This window comes from Loxodonta africana, chromosome 2, assembly GCF_030014295.1.
Source record: "Loxodonta africana isolate mLoxAfr1 chromosome 2, mLoxAfr1.hap2, whole genome shotgun sequence".
Classification (NCBI taxonomy): Eukaryota; Metazoa; Chordata; class Mammalia; order Proboscidea; family Elephantidae; genus Loxodonta; species Loxodonta africana.
This window is the reverse complement of record NC_087343.1, coordinates 229,521,824-229,540,389: the sequence shown is the minus strand read 5'-3', so window position 1 is coordinate 229,540,389 and position 18,566 is coordinate 229,521,824. Positions and strand designations below refer to the sequence as shown.

The 18,566-nt window shown below is 60.9% G+C and overlaps 1 protein-coding gene and 1 long non-coding RNA gene across 2 annotated transcripts in view; one reads left to right on the top strand and one right to left on the bottom strand.

Annotated features, from left to right (window-relative positions):
* Positions 1-17,740, top strand: part of OBSCN (obscurin, cytoskeletal calmodulin and titin-interacting RhoGEF) — a 224,764-nt gene extending 207,024 nt beyond the window's left edge. Inside the window, exons 93-117 of the mRNA XM_064279626.1 lie at positions 1,317-1,425; positions 1,618-1,742; positions 2,309-2,421; positions 2,632-2,800; positions 2,953-3,040; positions 3,137-3,337; positions 4,941-5,001; positions 5,553-5,630; positions 5,908-6,080; positions 6,312-6,338; positions 7,694-7,846; positions 7,948-7,993; positions 8,500-8,577; positions 8,948-11,165; positions 11,836-11,907; positions 12,495-12,605; positions 12,783-12,950; positions 14,261-14,383; positions 14,543-14,713; positions 15,243-15,324; positions 15,611-15,850; positions 16,087-16,310; positions 16,558-16,633; positions 16,793-16,942; positions 17,101-17,740. Coding sequence (XP_064135696.1) covers positions 1,317-1,425; positions 1,618-1,742; positions 2,309-2,421; positions 2,632-2,800; positions 2,953-3,040; positions 3,137-3,337; positions 4,941-5,001; positions 5,553-5,630; positions 5,908-6,080; positions 6,312-6,338; positions 7,694-7,846; positions 7,948-7,993; positions 8,500-8,577; positions 8,948-11,165; positions 11,836-11,907; positions 12,495-12,605; positions 12,783-12,950; positions 14,261-14,383; positions 14,543-14,713; positions 15,243-15,324; positions 15,611-15,850; positions 16,087-16,310; positions 16,558-16,633; positions 16,793-16,942; positions 17,101-17,278 — 5,234 coding nt within the window. The 3' untranslated portion in view covers positions 17,279-17,740. The remainder of the gene's footprint in view (positions 1-1,316; positions 1,426-1,617; positions 1,743-2,308; positions 2,422-2,631; positions 2,801-2,952; positions 3,041-3,136; positions 3,338-4,940; positions 5,002-5,552; positions 5,631-5,907; positions 6,081-6,311; positions 6,339-7,693; positions 7,847-7,947; positions 7,994-8,499; positions 8,578-8,947; positions 11,166-11,835; positions 11,908-12,494; positions 12,606-12,782; positions 12,951-14,260; positions 14,384-14,542; positions 14,714-15,242; positions 15,325-15,610; positions 15,851-16,086; positions 16,311-16,557; positions 16,634-16,792; positions 16,943-17,100) is intronic.
* LOC135230405 (uncharacterized) lies at positions 2,790-15,861 on the bottom strand. The gene is made up of 4 exons (XR_010321087.1): positions 15,777-15,861; positions 10,627-15,682; positions 9,255-10,518; positions 2,790-2,946 (listed from the first exon to the last, which is right to left on the bottom strand). It is a non-coding gene; the product is annotated as an uncharacterized LOC135230405 (long non-coding RNA).
* Positions 17,741-18,566: the final 826 nt, after the last annotated feature.

Sequence of the window (18,566 nt, the reverse complement as noted above, 5' to 3'; positions counted from 1 at the left end):
TCAGCCTGCCAAGGCCTGCGGCCAGAGGTGTCCCCTGCAGCTCTGCTGTGCCAATGGACAGGGTGACCCCATGGCTGGCTCCCTGCCCCACCTATTTACAGGCTGCCCGCCTCAAGCCCTGGCTGTGCAGGCCGCTGGAACACGCTGCCAGGCCCGCCCATCACAGCACTCGTTTGGGTGGGATGGGCCCAGCACGGCTTCTGGCCAAAGGCAGGGGCATCTCAGGGAAGGGGTCGGCTTCCTTTTGGTTTTCCTGTTTGTCGCTACCACTTGCACTGACCCAGGCCTCGTGTCTTTGTGCACGTGCCAGAGGTGACAGGTCCAGTGGAGAAGGAGGCGCCTTGGGCAAGGGTGTTCGGGAGGCAGGCCTGCAGGCACAGGGACCAGCCCTGGTACCTCACCTCCATCCCCCGCTGCACAGCGAGGCTTGTGGATTTCTGATGGAAGCCTTCTCTCGCCTTCACTGAACACAGTGGCTCAGCAGCCCCACTCCATGCCCCCTGCCTGGCTCTGAGACTGGGAAACTGTGGCACAGAAATGGCCGAGGCTGTGTGTTGTTCAGGCTGTCCTGGTAGCTTGGGGTCACCGTCACCACTTTCATTGATGCTGTACCCCCCGTGGGTCCCCCCAAGACCTGACAGGGCCCCATGCCCTCTCCACCTGAGCATCACCTCTCGTCCACACGCAGGCCCCAACCAGAGTTTCCCACCGGTTCCTGCATCTTCTGGGCCTACCCTGTTCAGTAGGCTCATGGTCAGCTCTAACCTCATTTGTGTAGCCTGCTGCAGCCTCTGTGATACACCTCCTCCTTGGGCTGTGTGCCAAGGTGCAGGGTGGGCATCCTGCCAGGTCCTGAAGGCAGAGCAGACCCAGCCAGCAGAAGCCAGGCAAGGCTCCTTGTGCAGTGCCCCAAGCTGTGGGCTCCAGGTGTCTGTACTGGACGCCCAGCCTCTGGTTCTGTGCACATCACATGTTCATTCATCAAAGACCAAGGACCCTTGGTGCTGGGCACAGCACCTCACCCATGTGGCCTGGGTCTTGGCGGCCTAGCCCTCCAAAGCCAAGGGCTGAGCCAACATATGTCTGGAGAGCAGGAGCTGCTGCAAGCCCATTCTTGGGCACTAGGGGCCCTGCAGCAGGGGCATCAGGCTACGTAGGGGGTGCCTCTATCAGACATCCTCCCCGTCCTGACCCCAGAACCTGGTGTCCCTAGAGCCGGCCACATGCCTCCTCCCTACCCCCGCCCACCGTCTCTGGCCCATGCCACCCCAGTCCTACCAAGGCCGTGCCTCACTCAGCCCCTTGTGTCCCACCAGCCAAGGTCCCCAGTGAGCCCCAGGTGATGGCACAGCCCCTCCCTGGTGCCAGCCTGGAGCAGGAGACGGCAGCAGGCGCCGGGGCCCAGGAACGGACCATCCCCATTCGGTAACCACTGCCACCATATGGGTGGGTCACATGGTGGGGCAGCATAGAGTGGGCTCGTCATGCTGTGGGGAAAGCAGGGCCCACCCAACCTGCACTCAGGGCTCTGAGCCTGAAGGCAGGCAAGGGGAGAGGCTGCCCTCTGGGGTGAGTGAGTGGGCTGAGGGCTCACAGGCTGCCCACTTGTGACCACAGGATAGAGGGTGCGGCCTGGTCCGGGGCAGGGGCAGCAGAGCCACTCCAGGACGCCCACAGCCACGTGTTCATGGAGACCACCTACAGGACCTATGTGTACCAGGCCAGCAACATTGGTGTCACAAGTACGGGGGACGGGCCCAGCAGGGTGGTGTCTGTGCTTGAAGCCATGCTGTGGAATCTTGGCACAGAGGGGCCTGCATGGCCCTCTGGTGTGTCCCACCCTGGGCCTCCCACTGTGGCCTGGGGCTCACAGGGCCCTCTGTCCCTGGTCCATCACTGGGGTGGCCAGAGGCCTCTGCTGTGGCCAGGAGGCCACAAACAGCTTAACAATTCATGGGGCCATTTTCCTCAGCAGCCCAAAGTTAGCATGTGTTGCATGCACTGGCCCGACTATCCTTCTGATCTTGGACTGGCTTAGGCCAAAGCAGGAGAGACAGCGGTTAGATGGAAGGAAGGACTTTCTGATCGTCAGAAGTCTCAGCAGAGTCAGGAGGGGGTAATTCTGCATTTGGGAAGCAAGTGGGCCTCTGTTGACTAGGCTGTATCTTAGGGCTGCACTGACCCCTGGGGATGCTAGACACTTGCCATTGTATTTCCAGCACACAGTAGGTGCTCAGTGAGTCTGTACTCTGGATAGGCTGTGGTGGGCTCCCAGGGCCCTGGGCTCAGAGGCTTCCTCCCGGTCCAGGGCCCCCGTCCATGCAGGTCACCATTGAAGATGTGCAGGCAACAAGGGGCGGCACAGCTCAGTTTCAGGCCATCATTGAAGGCAACCCCCAGCCCACGGTGACCTGGTACAAGGTAGGGGAGGGATTCCCGGGCTCTGGGGGCCTCAGAACCCTGTGTCCAGCATTTTCTTCTCTGGGCCCTTTCTGGGCCAGACAGTGCTGGGCGCACAGCAGGCACTGGGAGCTCCACTTGGGCAAGTAAGGGTGAGAATGGGTGCTGGGACCCGGGGTGCCTGGGGTCCCTAGGGTGGGCTGCTGGCTGCCCTGACTCCTGAGCCTCCAGGACAGTGCCCCACTGGAGGACAGTGCCCGGCTCAGCCAAAAGCAGGATGGGACTGCATATACCCTGGTGCTGTGGGACGTGGAACAGCATGATGCTGGCGTCTACACCTGCCTGGCCCGCAATGCCGGCGGTGAGGTGCTGTGCAAGGCAGAGCTGCTGGTCCTCGGGGGTGAGTCGGGCCAACCCCGGCCGTGTCCACTGTCCAAGGAGGGCACGCATGTGTAGGTGGGTCAGATCAGTCTGACTGCACCGCAGAGTTGGGAGACAGGAACCGGGCCTTCGTGTGTGCCCACTCAGATGGTCCCCTTGCCTTGTCTGTAGGAGAAAGCGAGCCAGAATTGGAATCGGAGAGGCAAAGCAGCCGAAGGAAATTGCACTCTTTCTACGAGGTCCAGGAGGAGATTGGCAGGTACAGCCCTGCCCTGTGGCAGGAAGGGTGTGGGCTGAGCCCAGGGTCTGGGCTGAGCCCTGACACAGGCATCCACCACACACTTCCTCCGCTCAGGGGAGTGTTTGGCTTCGTAAAGAGAGTGCAGCACAAGGGGAACAAGATGTCCTGTGCAGCCAAGTTCATCCCCCTGCGGAGCAAGACACGGGCCCAGGCATACCGGGAGCGGGACATCCTCGCCATGCTTAGCCACCCTCTCATCACCAAGCTGCTGGACCAGTTTGAGACCCGGAAGACCCTGATTCTCATCCTGGAGCTGTATCCTGCCCTTTGGCTCTAGAGGGTGGGAGAGGCACATGTCCGGAAAGGCAGGGTGCCACAAGGCCACATGGAGTTCAGCTGCTGTTCTTGAGGAGCTGTGTGCGGTCCTGGCCCCAGACTGGGGGTGTGGTGGCAACAGGAAGCCCACTGTCCCTGAATCCTACCCCTCTGCCCCCTTAGTCTTAGACCACATGAGTCTGTGAGTTGGAAATTGGGCAGGGCTAGGCAGGGCAGTTCTTCTGTTCCACATGGTGTCCACTGGGGCCACTTACTGGTGTTCTGCTTGCAGCTGGGCCGACTGGGAGGGTCCAAGATGGCTTCTGTCCCTGCCTAGGTGGGGATGGCTAGCAGGATGGGCTAGCCAGGCCCCTCTCCCTCTCCACATGGCCTCTCCAGGACTTCCTACATGCAGCCCTGCTCCAAGGGCCTTGACAGTGACATCACTAGGGAGCTGTGGGGGTGCAGACTGCACCAGGTGACACTGTCAGAGGGGGTGACACCAAAATGACCGTCTGTAAAATTTTTGTGCAGTGGTCCAGCAGAAATTATTTTTTATAAAAATATCACTATAATTAGTTATAACAACAAAAACATTTTTCACAAGCCCAGCTTACATGTATCAATATACCTACAAGGCTAAAACTCTATGCTAATTTATTTTTTGAACCTTCTAATGTGCTCCAGAGCCCTGATGGTGCAGTGGTTAAGAGCTACGGCTGCTGACCAAAAGGCCAGCAGTTCGAATCCACCAGCCTTTCCTTGGAAACCCTATGGAGCAACTCTGCTCTGTCCTGTAGGGGCACTAGGAGTCGGCAACAAGTTCGGTTTTTTGGTTTAATGCAGCTCTGGTCAGAGCTACCATTATTACTCAATCACAATGATGCTTCAAATCATGTGGTTTTGTCCACATGTGCTATAAGCTATGAGCACATGCTGTTGTTTTCGTTGCTGCTGGTGTATGGGAGGAGGTACATGCTGGGGGGAGGTATGACACCATGATTTACCCCGTTGGGTGACACTAACCCTAGTGATACTACTGGGCCTGGGTTCCAGAGTCAGGAGTGGACGCTACCAGACTCCTGGGGCCTGGGAGCTTGTGCTGTGTGCCTTACTTCCTCCGTACTCCCCACCCAGGTTCAAGAAAGGGCATGTACACTCCCCACCTTAACTCGCCATCCTGGGTTGGGCCCCACCCACTCATGCACAGCCACAGCTGTGCCAGGGTTGCTGGGGCTCTGTCTGAGGGTCTCTGAGCATCCTGTGAATGCACCAACCTGTCAGCTGCCAGCCCCCACCCAGCCCCTCCCAGAGTACCTCTGCCTGAGATGTACTGGGCTGGGTTCCACTCCCACTGTGCCCCCTCAGTGGTCCCAGCCCGTAGGTTGTCCTGCAGTCCTCTCCTTAAGGTTGGGTGCTCTCTAGGGCTCTGTGGAGCTCCTTGCGCCCTCCTCATTCCCTGAGTACCATCCTCCCCAGTAAAGCCCCCAACGCCAACCCCAGAGGCCTGCAATATGCACCACAAGGTCCCTGTTGCCTCACTGTGACTTGGGTGTCTGGGGGTAGGCTCCAGCCCCCAAAGCTCTCCTTGACTAGGGCCCAGGTGTTCATCAGAGGAGCTGCTGGACCGCTTGTTCAAGAAAAGCGTGATGACGGAGGCCGAGGTGACCGCCCCACTGGCTCAGACCACTTGTCCCTGCAGACACAGCACCACTTCCCTCAGCCTTAGACCTGTGCCCCCCAGACCACACTCGAGGCAGAGCACTCCCCAGCTTAAAGACATTCTGTGGCTCCCCAGGGCCTGAAGGACTGTTGAAGCTCCTCAGCCATGCTTTCAAAACCCTCCCACTCCCTGGCCACACGTCTTCCCATTTCTAGACCGCATCTGAGTCAGACTTTTCATCTTCCCACCACTCTAGCTTTGGTCAGGCTGTTCTATCTCCTGAGAACACACACAAACACTCCCCATGTCCCAGGACCCCGCTCAGCCCCTTCCCAGCCTTGGGCCTCCCTTGAGCCTGGACACCCAAGGTCTAGAGTGGCTTCATGTAACCTGCCCTGTGGGACTCGTCCTAGGATGTAAGGCCTGGAGGGGAGAAGTGGGGGTGTTTAATGTGCAAGGAGCCTCAGGGAGCAGAGCAGGGGTGAAGTGGGAGGAGGGGACAGGAGAGAAGGGGGGGACAGGCTCTCACCTGAGCTTGGGGCTTCCCCACAGGTGAAGATCTACATCCAGCAGCTGGTGGAGGGGCTGCAGTACCTGCATGCCAATGGCATCCTCCACCTGGACATAAAGGTGCTTGGCTTTGTGCTCCTGCCCAGGCACAGGTGCCCCCTCCAGCCTCCCTGACAAGCTCTGTCACCTCCAGGGTGGGAGGTCACTGCCTTGCCACAGTCCCGACAGGTGCGGTGTGGCTCTGACCAAGTGAAGCTCTCCCCCAATGGCATAAAACCAGCCCCTGGGGCTCCTGCCACCCCCATGGGCCTCACAGTCAGCAGGTGATGGCCTTGCAGACCCCTGAGTGTCCTCCTGCAGGCCCGGCCCCTACTTACTCCCCTACCTCTGCTGACAGCCTGCCAACATCCTGATGGTGCACCCTGCTCGGGAAGACATCAAAATCTGCGACTTTGGCTTTGCCCAGAAAATCACCCCATCAAAGCCACAGTATAGCAAGTATGGCTCCCCAGAGTTTGTGCCCCCTGAGGTCATCGAGCAGACCCCCGTGAGCGAGGGTTCTGACATCTGGTGAGTGGGGCCCAGGCTGGACAGTCCTCCCATCCCCCAGGACCCGCAGCTTCCACCACTGCCCACCCCTCCTCCATTCTTCTGCGCTGGAGGAAGAATGGGGCTTGGTCAGTGCTCAGACGCCTCTCAAGCTCGCCCACAGCTCCCACGCTTCCCGCACACCCCCCTCCCCGCCCTGCTTGTTGGTAGGCCAGGCCTGGGCGACTCAGTTTGTGCTTTTGTTACACACAGGGCCATGGGAGTCATCTCCTACCTCAGGTAAGCAGCCCCGGAGTCATCCGGCCTCTTCCAAAAGCCAAACCCAGACCCCTCCCCACCAGGGCCCCTGGAGCCCTGCCCATGCAGACCGACTTCCCGGATTAGACACTCTGCTATCTTGGGAACAGGCAGTCATGCCAACCCTGATAAGATTCCTGCTGAGGTTTTCTCACATGTACCCTGTCAGTTCTACCAGGTCACAGGACAGAAGACTGTGATGTGGTTTCCCAAAAGGGTTCTGGGGTGATTTGTCCAGAGGTCATCTGCAACAGTTACTGCTGCCCTGAGGAACTCTGGTGGTATAGACTGAGTCTGAACCTCCACTCCAGGCTGAGCCTTGGTTCTCACCCAGTGGCATCAGTAGGGTTGGTGTCACCCAGTGTGGTGACTTATGGTGTCACTTCTTCCCCTTGGCCTGGAGCAGTTGGGGCAAACAGGTGAACCCCCACTGTGGGTGGAGTGGTCTGGCCTCACCCTGCCTCCCACGTGGGGCCAAGTGCAGCTCCTCCCCTCTCCCATTGGCCAAGGTGGAGACCGTCCTCTCTGCCCAACTGGCAGGTGACAGGGGGGTGGGGGAGCGGTGGTGGTGACAAGTTACTGCGCTGGGTGACAGGGGGGTGATGAGTTACCATACACCAACTCTAGTGACGTCACTGCCTCAGCAGCCCCTCCTCAGCAGCATCAGCTTGCCCACTGTGGCCACAGCTGCAGACCCTGGGTCATTTTGGTGTCACCCCCTCTGACGGTGACAGGGAGTGCAGTCCTCACTCCCCACACCACCTAGTGACGCCACTGTTCCCACCCCCAGCTGAGCTTGATTCCCACTCCAGGCTGAGCCCTGATCCTCACCCCAGGCTGAGCCCTATTCCTCACCCCAGGCTAGGCCCAAATCCTCACTCCAGGCTGAGCCCTGATCCCCACCCCAGGCTGAGCCCTGATCCCCACCCCAGGCTGAGCCCTGATCCCCACCCCAGGCTGAGCCCTGATCCCCACCCCAGGCTGAGCCCTGATCCCCACCCCAGGCTGAGCCCTGATCCCCACCCCAGGCTGAGCCCTGATCCTCACCTGAGGCTGAGCCCTGACCCCCACCCCAGGCTGAACCCGGGTCCTCACTCCAGGCTGATTGCTATTTTAAGCTGAATCTGGATCTCTCTGGGCAAATGCGAGACACTTGCTGATATTCTTAGGGGTTGGATGAGAGTGATGCTAAAAGCCCATCTCCGGTCGGGGGTGAGGCCCCTGGCCCCCCAACAACTCTGCCTCAGAGACCCAGCATGCCCTGGCCTAGCGGTCTTTCCCATGGACCCGGGAATCCAGATCACCTCTGAGGGCCAGACCTCTTCTCTGTCTTTCAGCCTGACCTGCTCATCACCGTTTGCCGGTGAGAGTGACCGTGCAACTCTGCTGAACGTTCAGGAGGGGCAGGTGTCCTGGACCAGCCCCATGGCCGCCCACCTCAGTGAAGACGCCAAGGACTTTATCAAGGCTGCCCTGCAGAGGGCCCCGGAGTGAGTGCCCTGTCCTCCCACTGCCCAGACGTCCTGCTCAGCCCTTCCCTGGGACTGGCTGACCCACCCTGGTCTGACCCCATGCCTTCCTCTGACCCCAGGGCCCGGCCCAGCGCCTCCCAGTGCCTCGCCCACCCTTGGTTCCTGGTGAGTAGACTGAGCTTCCAGGTTTGGTGGACAGGCTTGCTCAGTCCCATATTGTGCAAGGAGGGAGACTGAGGTCATGAGAGGCTGAGGCCCTGCCTGGACTGCATTAGCTACAGAATTTTGGCTGGTGCCCAGAGGACATGCTTCCAGTGGAGGGGTGTTGGGGCTGCTGGGACCCTCAGACTGGGGCAGAGGACATCAGTGCCCCCACTTACCCCCACCTAGCATGACTGCATCAGGGAGGCAGGCTCAGGGTCCTCCATGGGTCCACCTCTAGGACTAACTTGGAATCCCTAATCCGGGAAGGGACATGGAACTGCCATAACCTCTGGCCTTTGACCAGGTCCACCCACCTGCATGTGATTCCAGGGCTGAGGCTGGTCCGCCGCCCCTGACTCAGCCGGGCTTCTGTCCCAGGAAGGGCCCTGACCAGGGCGGTCAGACTCGTTGCCCACAGCCAGGCCCCAGGCCCCTACCAACACAGCCCCTTTCCTCCTTGCCTGCAGAAGTCTGTGCCGGCAGAAGAGGCCCATTTCATTAACACCAAGCAGCTCAAGTTCCTGCTGGCCCGGAGCCGCTGGCAGGTGGGTGGTACCTGCCGCCCACCATGCTGAGGAGGGGCTAGGGCAGGGTGGTGAGACTCCTAGGGGAGACCCAGGCCTGAGTCCACTGTGGTCCAGAGGACCTCTCAGGGCCACTTCCTGACTCCTGGGCTGGGGCATGCCCAGAGCTGGGCAAGAAAGCATGTAGACGGTTGTCCTTCCTCCGGGTCTTGCTATATAGGGTATAGGACAGGCCCAGAGCATGCGGTGGCGGGGGGGAGGGACAGCGGTGGGTGGCACCTGCACACATCACAGTTACAGAGGGGCCAGAACAACAGAGCCGGGTGGAGGGGACAGGAGGGGCATGTGAGGGGGGCCCTGAGCTCTGACACCCCTCCCGCCTGCTCCCCAGCGCTCGTTGATGTGTTACAAGTCCATCCTGGTGATGCGCTCCATCCCGGAGCTGCTCCAAGGCCCGCCCGACAGCCCATCCCTCGGGGTCTCCCGGCACCTGCTCCGGGATGCCAGTGGCTCCTCCAGCAGCTCCTCCTCGGATAACGAGATTGCCCCATACGCTCGGGCCAAGTCGCTGCCACCCTCCCCTGTCACCCACTCCCCACTCCTGCACCCCAGGGGCTTCCTGCGGCCCTCGGCCAGCCTGCCAGAGGAGACTGAGGTCCATGTGCCCCCCCCAGCCCCCTCTCTGCCTGTGGCATCACCTGTGTCCCTGGAGAGCCAAGAGGTGGCCGCTGGGGTCCCGGGTGCAGGCCCACTGGCCGTCCCAGGCTGTGTGCCCCGCCAGAGCATCATCCGGAGCCTGTTCTACCAGCAGGCCGGGGAAGGCTCAGAACGTGGGTGCCCACCCTCGGCCCCAGGCAGCAGGAAGCACCTGGCGCGGGCCAGGCAGCACCTACTGAAGGGTGGCTACATTGCAAGGGTGCTGCCTGGCCTGCGTGAGCCCCTGATGGAGCACCGAGCCCTGGAGGAGCAGGCTGCCAGGGAGGAGCAGACTGCCAGGGAGGAGCAGGTCACCCTCATGACCAAGGTGCCCTCTTGTGAGACCGCCCTGAGGCTCCCCAGCTCAACTGCCCGAGTGGTGCCCGGCCGAAGCCGCTCCCTGGACCAGGACCAGCCACGCACCACCAGCCCCTTTTCCGAGGAGCCGAGGAAGTCCCCTGAGGAGCCGGGGAAGTCACCCAAGGACTACTTTGAGGGGCAGTGTCCCCACCCAGCTCCCTGGGGGCTCGGGGAGGTCTCACAGGACAGCTCTGTGCAGGGCCCAAGCCCCTTTCTGCTTAGGGAACCCACAGCCACTCTGCACACTGGGGCCTGGGCCCTGGGCACCATGTCCTCTGCCCAGGCAGCCCCAGGCTCTGAAGAGGGGTCCGTGCAAGGGTCGAAACTGCTTCCATCCACAGATGGAAACACAGGTCCAACAGTTTCCCAGGATAGCTCTCAGAAGCAGCCTACCGTTTCTCTTCACTGTGACTGGGGTTCTGCCCCCCAGGAAGGCTGTGGACCCCCTGCGGCTGCTGCACCACAACTTCCAGGCTCCTTCCCTCCAGGATCTCATGCAGAGGGCTTCCAGATACCCGGAAGCCCGTTCCTCTCTGGACAGCCTCAGGACTCCCCGTCCCAGGCCCAAGCAAGCCCCCTGTCAGGCTCTAAGCAGGGGGCAGAGCCCAGCCCCTCCTGTTCTATAGGGCAGGCCTTCTGCAAGGACCTGTCCCCCCAGGAGGCTGTGCCACCTGCCCCAGTGAATACAGAGCTGGCAGCCTGTCCGGATGATGAGGACTTGTCCCAGGAGACTGCTCAGCATCGGCCTCTGGAGCAGGCAACCACTCGGAAGTTCTCCCTGGAGTGCCACGGGGGCTACGCAGGGGTGGCAGGCTATGGCACCTTCGCCTTTGGTGGGGATGCAGGAGGCATGCTGGGGCAGGGCCCCATGTGGGCCAAGATGGCCTGGGTCCAGCGGTCTCAGTCCTGGGAGGAGCAGGAAGAAGCAGTGGCTGAGAGCCCACTGCCTTTGGCTGGCATGGCCCCGGTGCCTGAGGGCAGCGGGCCTTCCCCCAGGGGCTCCCTGGAACTTACCTCATGGGAAGACTTTGGCCAGGGCTCTCAGGTCTCCCTGGTACAGATCAAGGACCTCTCAGGAGACTCGGAGGCGGCTGACACGCTGTCCCTAGACATCTCCGAGGTGGAGCCTGCCTACCTCAACCTCTCTGACCTGTATGACATCAAGTACCTCCCATTTGAGTTCATGATCTTCAGGAAGGTCCCCAAGCCGCCCGTGGAGCGGGAGCCATCCTCCACCCTGGATGAAGATGAGGGGCTGGCAGAGCTCCCAGAGGCGGTGTGGCCCTGGCTGGGGGAGCTAGGCCCTCCTGCCAGCCTGGCTACCCGTCCTAGAGGTAGCCTGCAGATCACCGAGGAGGAGCCAGAGGACATGGAGGCCCTGCTGGGAGAAGCTGCCCTGGGCCGGAAGCGGAAGGTGTCACCCTCCTCGCGAGGCTTCTTCCAGCTCTCCGGGGGCTGCCTGGCGCTGGAGGAGTCCCAGGAGCACAGCCTGCGCAAGAGGGTGAAGGCTTCAGTGGCCCACATCTCCCGGATCCTGACGGGCAGGGCGGAAGGTGACTCCCTCCAACCTTTCTGGGCATGTCCAGATGTCCCCCGTACTGCACTCCCGGGGGTCACCTTGACCTCTCCCCCATGACAACAGCTCAGGATCCTGCCCAGTGCCATCAGAAAGCCTCCTCTGGGCTCGCCCCCCTAGGCATCTGGGTGCACCTCCCAGCCTCAGAGCCCTTTTTCCCCCGTGCTTCTGAGACTCAGCCCTGGGTTGTAGCAGCACTGCGGGGGGGCCAAGGGACCCAAGTAGGGATTATACTGCTGGAGAGAAAAACTCAGAACCGACACCAGCTGCCTGCAGCCAGAGTACTCCAGCAGGGTCTCTGTCCAGCCCCGACTGCCTGTGCCCCCACGGCCCCCATGGCTCTGAGCTGCAGGCCTCCTGTTTGTCCCCACGGGTGGACCTAGCCCGGGATGGGCCCTGGCGCCCAGGTGTGGAGGGGGGAGGGAGCAGCAGCAACAGACTTAGCTCCAGTTCTCAACACCACCCTGGGACCTTGGCCTTTCGCTTGTTGCGTGGAAACCTGAGGCGCAAAAGGCAGGGCTGTGGGGCAGGCAGGTCTGCCTGTCCCCACAGCTCTTGTCAGGGCAGCCTGAGGCAGCCAATGCTGCCCAGAGGAGCCATGGCCTCATGGGCTATGACATCCGTGGGCCCCCTCTTTCTCCCTGCAGATCCAGAGAAGGAGGGTCTCTCCAGGAAGAAGCTGGGCCTGGCTTCCTTCCGGCTGAAAAGCAAGGACCGAGGTGAGTACCCGATTCTGGGGCCTTAGTCTTCTCGCAGTTTCAAGAGGATCTGGTTGTGTGTGGGGTTGCGGCGGGGGGCGCGCGGAGCAGCGGCCTCCAACTTCCATGGCACCCACATCAGTTGGACAAGCTTACAACCCCAGCCTAGACCCCAAATGAGTGGCAGCAGCCATGAGGGCCTTAGGAGCCACAGCGTAGAGGGCTGGAGCAGTCAGTAAGAGCTCCCTGGAGGAGGTAGAGGTGTTGAGAGATGAATGCTGGACAAGAGTGTGGTGGAAGATGAGCCGAGAGGGGGTGGGACAGTCAGGAAGGGCTCCCCGGAGGAGGTGGAGGTGTTTAGACAAATTCTGGACAAGAGTGTGGTGGAAGATGAGCCGAGAGGGGGTGGGACAGTCAGGAAGGGCTCCCCGGAGGAGGTGGACAAGAGTGTGGTGGAGGTTGAGCTGGGAGGGGCAGGATCCCCACAGGTTCTGTGCTCCAGGGTATCCTCCGCACTGCAGGGTCCAGCCACGCTCTGGCCTGGCTTTGAGCACACTGCATCTTGAGAGGGCATCACCTGAACTGCTTTTCTCACTCTCCCTTTTCAGCCCCATCATTCCTAAAGGAGCTCTCAGATGAAACGGTGGTCCTGGGCCAGCCCGTGACGCTCGCCTGCCAGGTGTCAGCCCAGCCTGTTGCAAAGGCCACCTGGAGTAAAGGTAACAGCTGTCCGGAAGGGAGCAAGTCACAGGCCGAGCATGGGCCCGGTGGGACGGCAGGTGGCTGGCCAGGACTTCCTCCTGCCCAGGCCCTAGCCTGAGCCCCTGCTCGGCTGTGTGGCTGGGTGTGTGGGGGGGCAGCTGCCCAGGCGCAGGCCCTGATGTGTCTTTCGGCAGACGGGGCAGTCCTGGAGAGCAGCAGCCGAATTCTCATCTCCTCCACGCTCAAGCACTTCCAGCTTTTGACCATCCTGGTGGTGACCGCCGAGGACCTGGGTGTGTACACCTGCAGTGTGAGCAATGCGCTGGGCACAGCAGCCACCACGGGGATGCTCCGGAGGGCAGGTGGGTACACCATGTGGGCCCTCTTGGTGGGCAGGGGGGAGGACAGCCACGCCACTGCCTCCTCTTTGAAGACTCTGCCTGGGACCCTGTCTCACTCTGTGAGCCTCTTAAGCTGGTTCTTATGGCGAGTGGGGCCTTGGAAACCGTGGTCCCCAGTGTGGTGACCCCAGGCATCCCCTAGTTCTGACAGGGCCAGAGGATCACACACTGGCTGTCATGGCCTGGGGATGGCTCTGGCAGGCGGCCCCACCAGGGCGTTGGGCCCTCTCCGTGACCCCCTCTTGCCCAGAACCCTGTTTGTCCTCACACTGCCCATGTGATATAGAGCCACTTAAAAGACACTCATACAGCAAAGAGAGGGAGATGAAAAAAATGTGCAGATAGGAAAATGCACACTGGGAGTGAGATGGAGCTGGGGTGGGGAGAGTTGGGGGACAAGCAGAAGGAAGTTTTCAAAGTGGATTGCACTGAGCTGTCAGCGTGGCCCTGAACTTGTTTGTGGCTGCAGCAGCGTGCTTGGAAGAGGGAAGAGAGAAGACAGAGGAGGGTCACAGAGAGCAAAGAGACACAGGGCGAGAGAGAGCCATAGAAAGGAGAGAGAGGGAGGGACAGGCAGAGAGGAGAAAGAGGGTAAGACAGACAGGACAGAGACAGGGCTGGTTCCACGTAAAGCACTGGGGACAAAGCCTGTCAGTTCATACCATAGTCCCAAGAGAAAGTGCAGCCATTAGTTGAAGACAGTCGAGCTCTTCCAAGCCCTGTTCTTCCCATGGTGCCTTCTCAGCCACATCCCACCGGCAAGTGCAGAGAAGGCTGTTGCATCCTTTGCTCCTCTATCAAAGTTGAGGCTCCCTAAACACAGTTCCCAGGAAGTGTTTCGGGGGAGCCAGGACAGGGCTGCGGGCCCAGCCCTCAGCCACCTGGCCCAACCCTAGAGGAGGGCAGCAGCCTTGACTGGCCTCCCGGTACCCTGTCTGCAGGACCGGGCCAGGCCCTCCATTCTGATGGAGGATCACTGCCATGGGGGCTCCTGGGCTGACCTTCCAGAGCCCCCAGCCAGGACACAGCCCTGAGCCAGACCTCAAGAGACACTGGGCCCTCTGGCCAGCCCACACTGCAGCAGGACCCCCCAAATGACCAGGAGCAGGGGAGAGTGGGCTCAGGAGCCTGGGCAGCAGCTGAGGGTGGGTGTGGGGAGGGAGGGGAAGGCCCACTAGGGGAGGTGTGACGGGGGCTGACAGGTGCATCAGGCAGCCATTTGAGGTCATTCTAGCCTCAGAGCTGCTTGCCTACCGCCCCCGCCCCTACAGAGCTCCCCTCGTCCTCCCCACGCCCGGACATTGGGGAGGTGTATGCAGATGGGGTGCTGCTGGTCTGGAAGCCCGTGGAGACTTGTGGCCCTGTGACCTACATCGTTCAGTGCTGCCTGGAAGGTATCTGCTGGGCCAGCTCTGGGGGGCCCTCCAGGTTCCAGAGGGGGTGGTCATGGAGGCACCCCGCTTGCTGAGTGCCAGTGGGTGGCTGCTCTCTCCACGCCTTCAGTGGGGAAGCCTCTCACTCCCTCCCTCCCTCCTCTGTCCCTTGCGGCCCAGGTGGGAGCTGGAGCACTCTGGCTTCTGACATCTTTGACTGCTGCTACCTAACTAGCAAGCTCCCGCGGGCCGGCTCATACACCTTCCGGACGGCCTGTGTCAGCAAGGCGGGCATGGGCCCCTACAGCCGCCCCTCGGAGCAGGTCATCCTTGGAGGGCCCAGCCACATGGGTAAGGCTCCTGCTGTGGCCTCCTCACAGCTCCTTGCCTTCGCCTTTTGGAGAAAACCCCTGTTGGCCTCAGTTTGGGCCGCACATTTTGGGGCCCCTCACTGCCCAGCCTCCTTCTTCCACACCCTGCCCCAGGAGCAAATGAGTTCATCCTGAGGTTCACACTGAGCCCTGGGAGGGCCTCCCCAGTGCTGTGCCGAGGACTTGGGTTGTCTGGGCTCAGCGCTTTGGTTATTAATGCCTGCTGTGGGTCCAGGAAGTGTGGTCTGTGTGCATGTTATCTGTGGTCCCAGGCAAGTGGGGTGTCCCCACTCCTGGACTTCACCACCTTCACGCACACACCCTCATGCTTTTTCTGCCTACTATGCCCCCCATGGCCTGAGGGGTCTGAGTGTGCATTCAGTGAGTTCAAAGGGGGCCCCTTGTCAGAGGTCTGGCAGGAGTGATGGGAGGATAGGTGGAGGGAGCTGGGGCTAGCCGGGGTGTGCCCCCTCCCCGGCCTCTCGGTCACCCTGCTGCTCTTTCCACAGCCTATGAGGAGAGTGGCCACGCACTGCCAGCCCAGCCCCTCTCAAGCACACAGACCTTCGCCTTCCAGACACAGATTCGGAGGTGCGAGGCTGTGGGCAGGTGGTCAGGGACATCGTTGGGCCGAGCCCTCAGGCACCCACCCCAGCCTCAGCCTCCCTCTCCATGCTCACCCCCACCCGCATCTGGTTCAGAGCATCTCCCAAATGCATCTGCGCCTCCATAGCCACTGATCCCACCCCTGGAAGGTTCCGCCACCTCGTTGCTGAGTGCTCTCCCTGCCGCCACATGTGTGCGTCTGCTGCTTTGTGTGGGAAGGGCTGCATAGGGAGGGGCCTCACCAGCTTGGCCGATGCATCCCCTTGCCCAGGGGCCGCTTCAGTGTGGTGCGGCAGTGCCGGGAGAAGGGCAGCGGACGCATCCTGGCGGCCAAGATCATCCCCTACCGTGCGGAGAACAAGACAGCCGTGCTGGGTGAATATGAGGCCCTCAAGGGCCTGCGCCACCCGCACCTGGTCCAGCTGCTCGGTGCCTACCTCAGCCCACGGCACCTGGTGCTCATCCTGGAGCTGTGCTCTGGACCAGAGCTGCTCCCCTGCCTGGCAGATAGGTGAGGGAGGTGGCTGCAGCCACAGGGACCCTCCAATGGAAACAAGGCTCTCCAGAGGGAGGATGAGACCCGCCACCCCTCCCTGCTGCCTGACACAGCAGAGCCAGGCTGCTCCCCACTCAAGCCCCCAGGGGCTGGGCAGTCTCAAGGGCCCTTGCCCCGAGGTGTACCTCCACATCCCCCCACCCCCACCTTTCGGCAGCCTGAACCTGGCTGAGCCCCCCTCATGCCCGCAGGGCCTCCTACTCGGAATCAGAGGTGAAGGACTACCTCTGGCAGATGCTGAGTGCCGCCCAGTACCTGCATTCCCAGGGCATCCTCCACCTGGACCTCAGGTCCGAGAACCTGATCGTCACTGAGTACAACCTACTTAAGGTCCTTGACTTCGGCAATGCCCAGAGCCTCGCCCAGGAGAAGGTCCTGCCTTCGGAGAAGTTCAAGGATTTCGTGGAGACCATGGGTGCGAGTGGGAGAAACAGACTTCAGAGGGCTGGCCTGTGGGAGCTGGAGGCCCAGTAGGGGGAAGGGGCGGGGCCAGAAGACCCACGTGTCCCGCCCACCTGCTCACTCCCCTCGGCCCGGATCCTCCCGTTTGTGCTTAGTCCTCTTCTGCTTTCCTGTATGACCCGCCTTCAAGACCCCCACCTGTGTCCACCCACCTATACCCAGCCTCTCACCTGTGTCCACTCACTGGTGCCCTTCCCCAGCTCCAGAGCTCCTGGAGGGCCAAGGCGCAGTCCCGCAGACAGACGTCTGGGCCATCGGAGTGACGGCCTTCATCATGTGAGTTTCTGCACCCGTGGGTGGGGATGTGTTGAAAGGGAGGGGCAGGCCGGGGATCTATGCAAGGGGGACCTTTAGTCTGTCCGCCTCCCCTCTCCCCGGGATCCCTCCGAGGTGGCCTCAGTCCCGGGGCCACCCTCCCTCCCCTACGCCCCACAGGCTGAGCGGGGAGTACCCGGTGAGCAGCGAGGGCGCACGTGACCTGCAGAAAGCCCTGCGCAAAGGGGTGATCCAGCTGAGCCGTTGCTACGCAGGGCTGTCGGGGGGCGCCGTGGCCTTCCTCAGGAGCACGCTGTGCGCCCACCCCTGGTAAGCAAGGCCCCCGTCCCGCCCCCCCACCCCCCCACCCTCCCGCCCCCCACTCCCCACCCCCCCACGCCCCCTACCCCCACCCCCCCCACAGCCCCCCCGCTCGCGCTCTGGGCAGAGGCAGCTGACCGCCCTACCCTCGTTCCTCCGCGCTCCAGGGGCCGGCCCTGCGCATCTAGCTGTCTGCACTGCGTGTGGCTGACTGAGGAGGGGCTGGCCAACTCCAGGCCCACGGCGGTGACTTTCTCCACTGCGCGCCTGCGCGCCTTCGTGCGTGAGCGAGAGAAGAGGCGGGCGCTGCTGTACAAGAAGTACAACCTGGCGCAGGTTCGCTGAGCGCCGGCGGAACGGGGGCGCGAGGGTGGGGGTGCCGCAGGGGGCCCCTCTAATGCGACTGTACATATGCATGGCACAGCAATAAAAAAGCGGAACCTGGTGAGATGTTTTCTGTTTTATTGTTGTGTTTGGGGAGGAGGACTAGGGTCGTCACCTGCACTCCTGCACTGTAGGTGTCCTTGGGCACGAGTCCACTAGACCTTTGGGTCCTTCGGTGTGTTGAGATGTCGCAACTCTCCCAAGTGTATATGTATTTTCTCTTAACTGCTGTGTGTTAGTTTTATCTCATCATACGAACCTACAGCTTTTTAGCATGCCTTTCCCTGTTGGTGAGCGTTTACCTTGTTTCCAGAGCTTCTCTATTGTGAACAGCGTGCCGGGAGAATTCTTGTACCCGGCTTGCAAAGCAAGTGGCAGGCGCCCGCGGCAGTGCGCCCCCTGATGGGAAAGAGTTTCACCAATGGCTCCTGTTAGAATTGGAGCCCTGGTGGCTCAGTGAAGAGCTAAGCGGCTAACCAAAAGGTCAGCAGTTCAAATCCACCAGCCGCTCTTTGAAAACCCTATGGGGCAGTTCTGCTGTGTCCTATAGGGTCGCTATGAGTCAGAATCGAGTTGATGGCAATGGGTTTTCCATTAGAATTGCTGTGGGGGGAGGGGGTTGTGATGCCTGCAAAGCCTGCCAACTTTTAAGATTCTCTCTACAGTGTCCTCCTGCCCCCCTTACTGCCTGTACTCTCGATGCCACCCGCTGCCCTTGCCCCTGGCTCGAGTATGTCTACTTCTTTACAGTAAGTGCCGGGTTGTTCAGTAGTGTCATGGATTGAATTATGTCCCCTCCCCCAAAATGTGTATATTATCTCGGTTAGGCTATGACTCCCAGTGTTCTGTGGCTGTCCTCCATTCTGTGATTGCAATTTTATGAGAAAGAAGATTAGGGTAGGATTGTAACACCTTTACCAGGTCACCTCCCTGATCCGATGTAAAGGGAGTTTCCCAGGGGTGTGGCTTGCACAACCTTTTATCTCTGAAGAGATAAAAGGAAAGTGAAGCTAGCAGAGAGTTGGACCTCATACCACCAAGAAAGGAGCCCAAGGAGCAGAGCACGCCCTATGGACCTGAGGTTCCTGTGCTGAGATGCTCCCAGTCCAAGGGAAGACTAATGACAAGGACCTTCCTCCAGAGCTGACAGAGAGAGAAAGCCTCCCCCTGGAGCCGGCACCCTGAATTTGGACTTGTAACCTACTAGGTGACTAAGACAAGTAGTTTTTAGGTTGTGCGTCCTCACTCA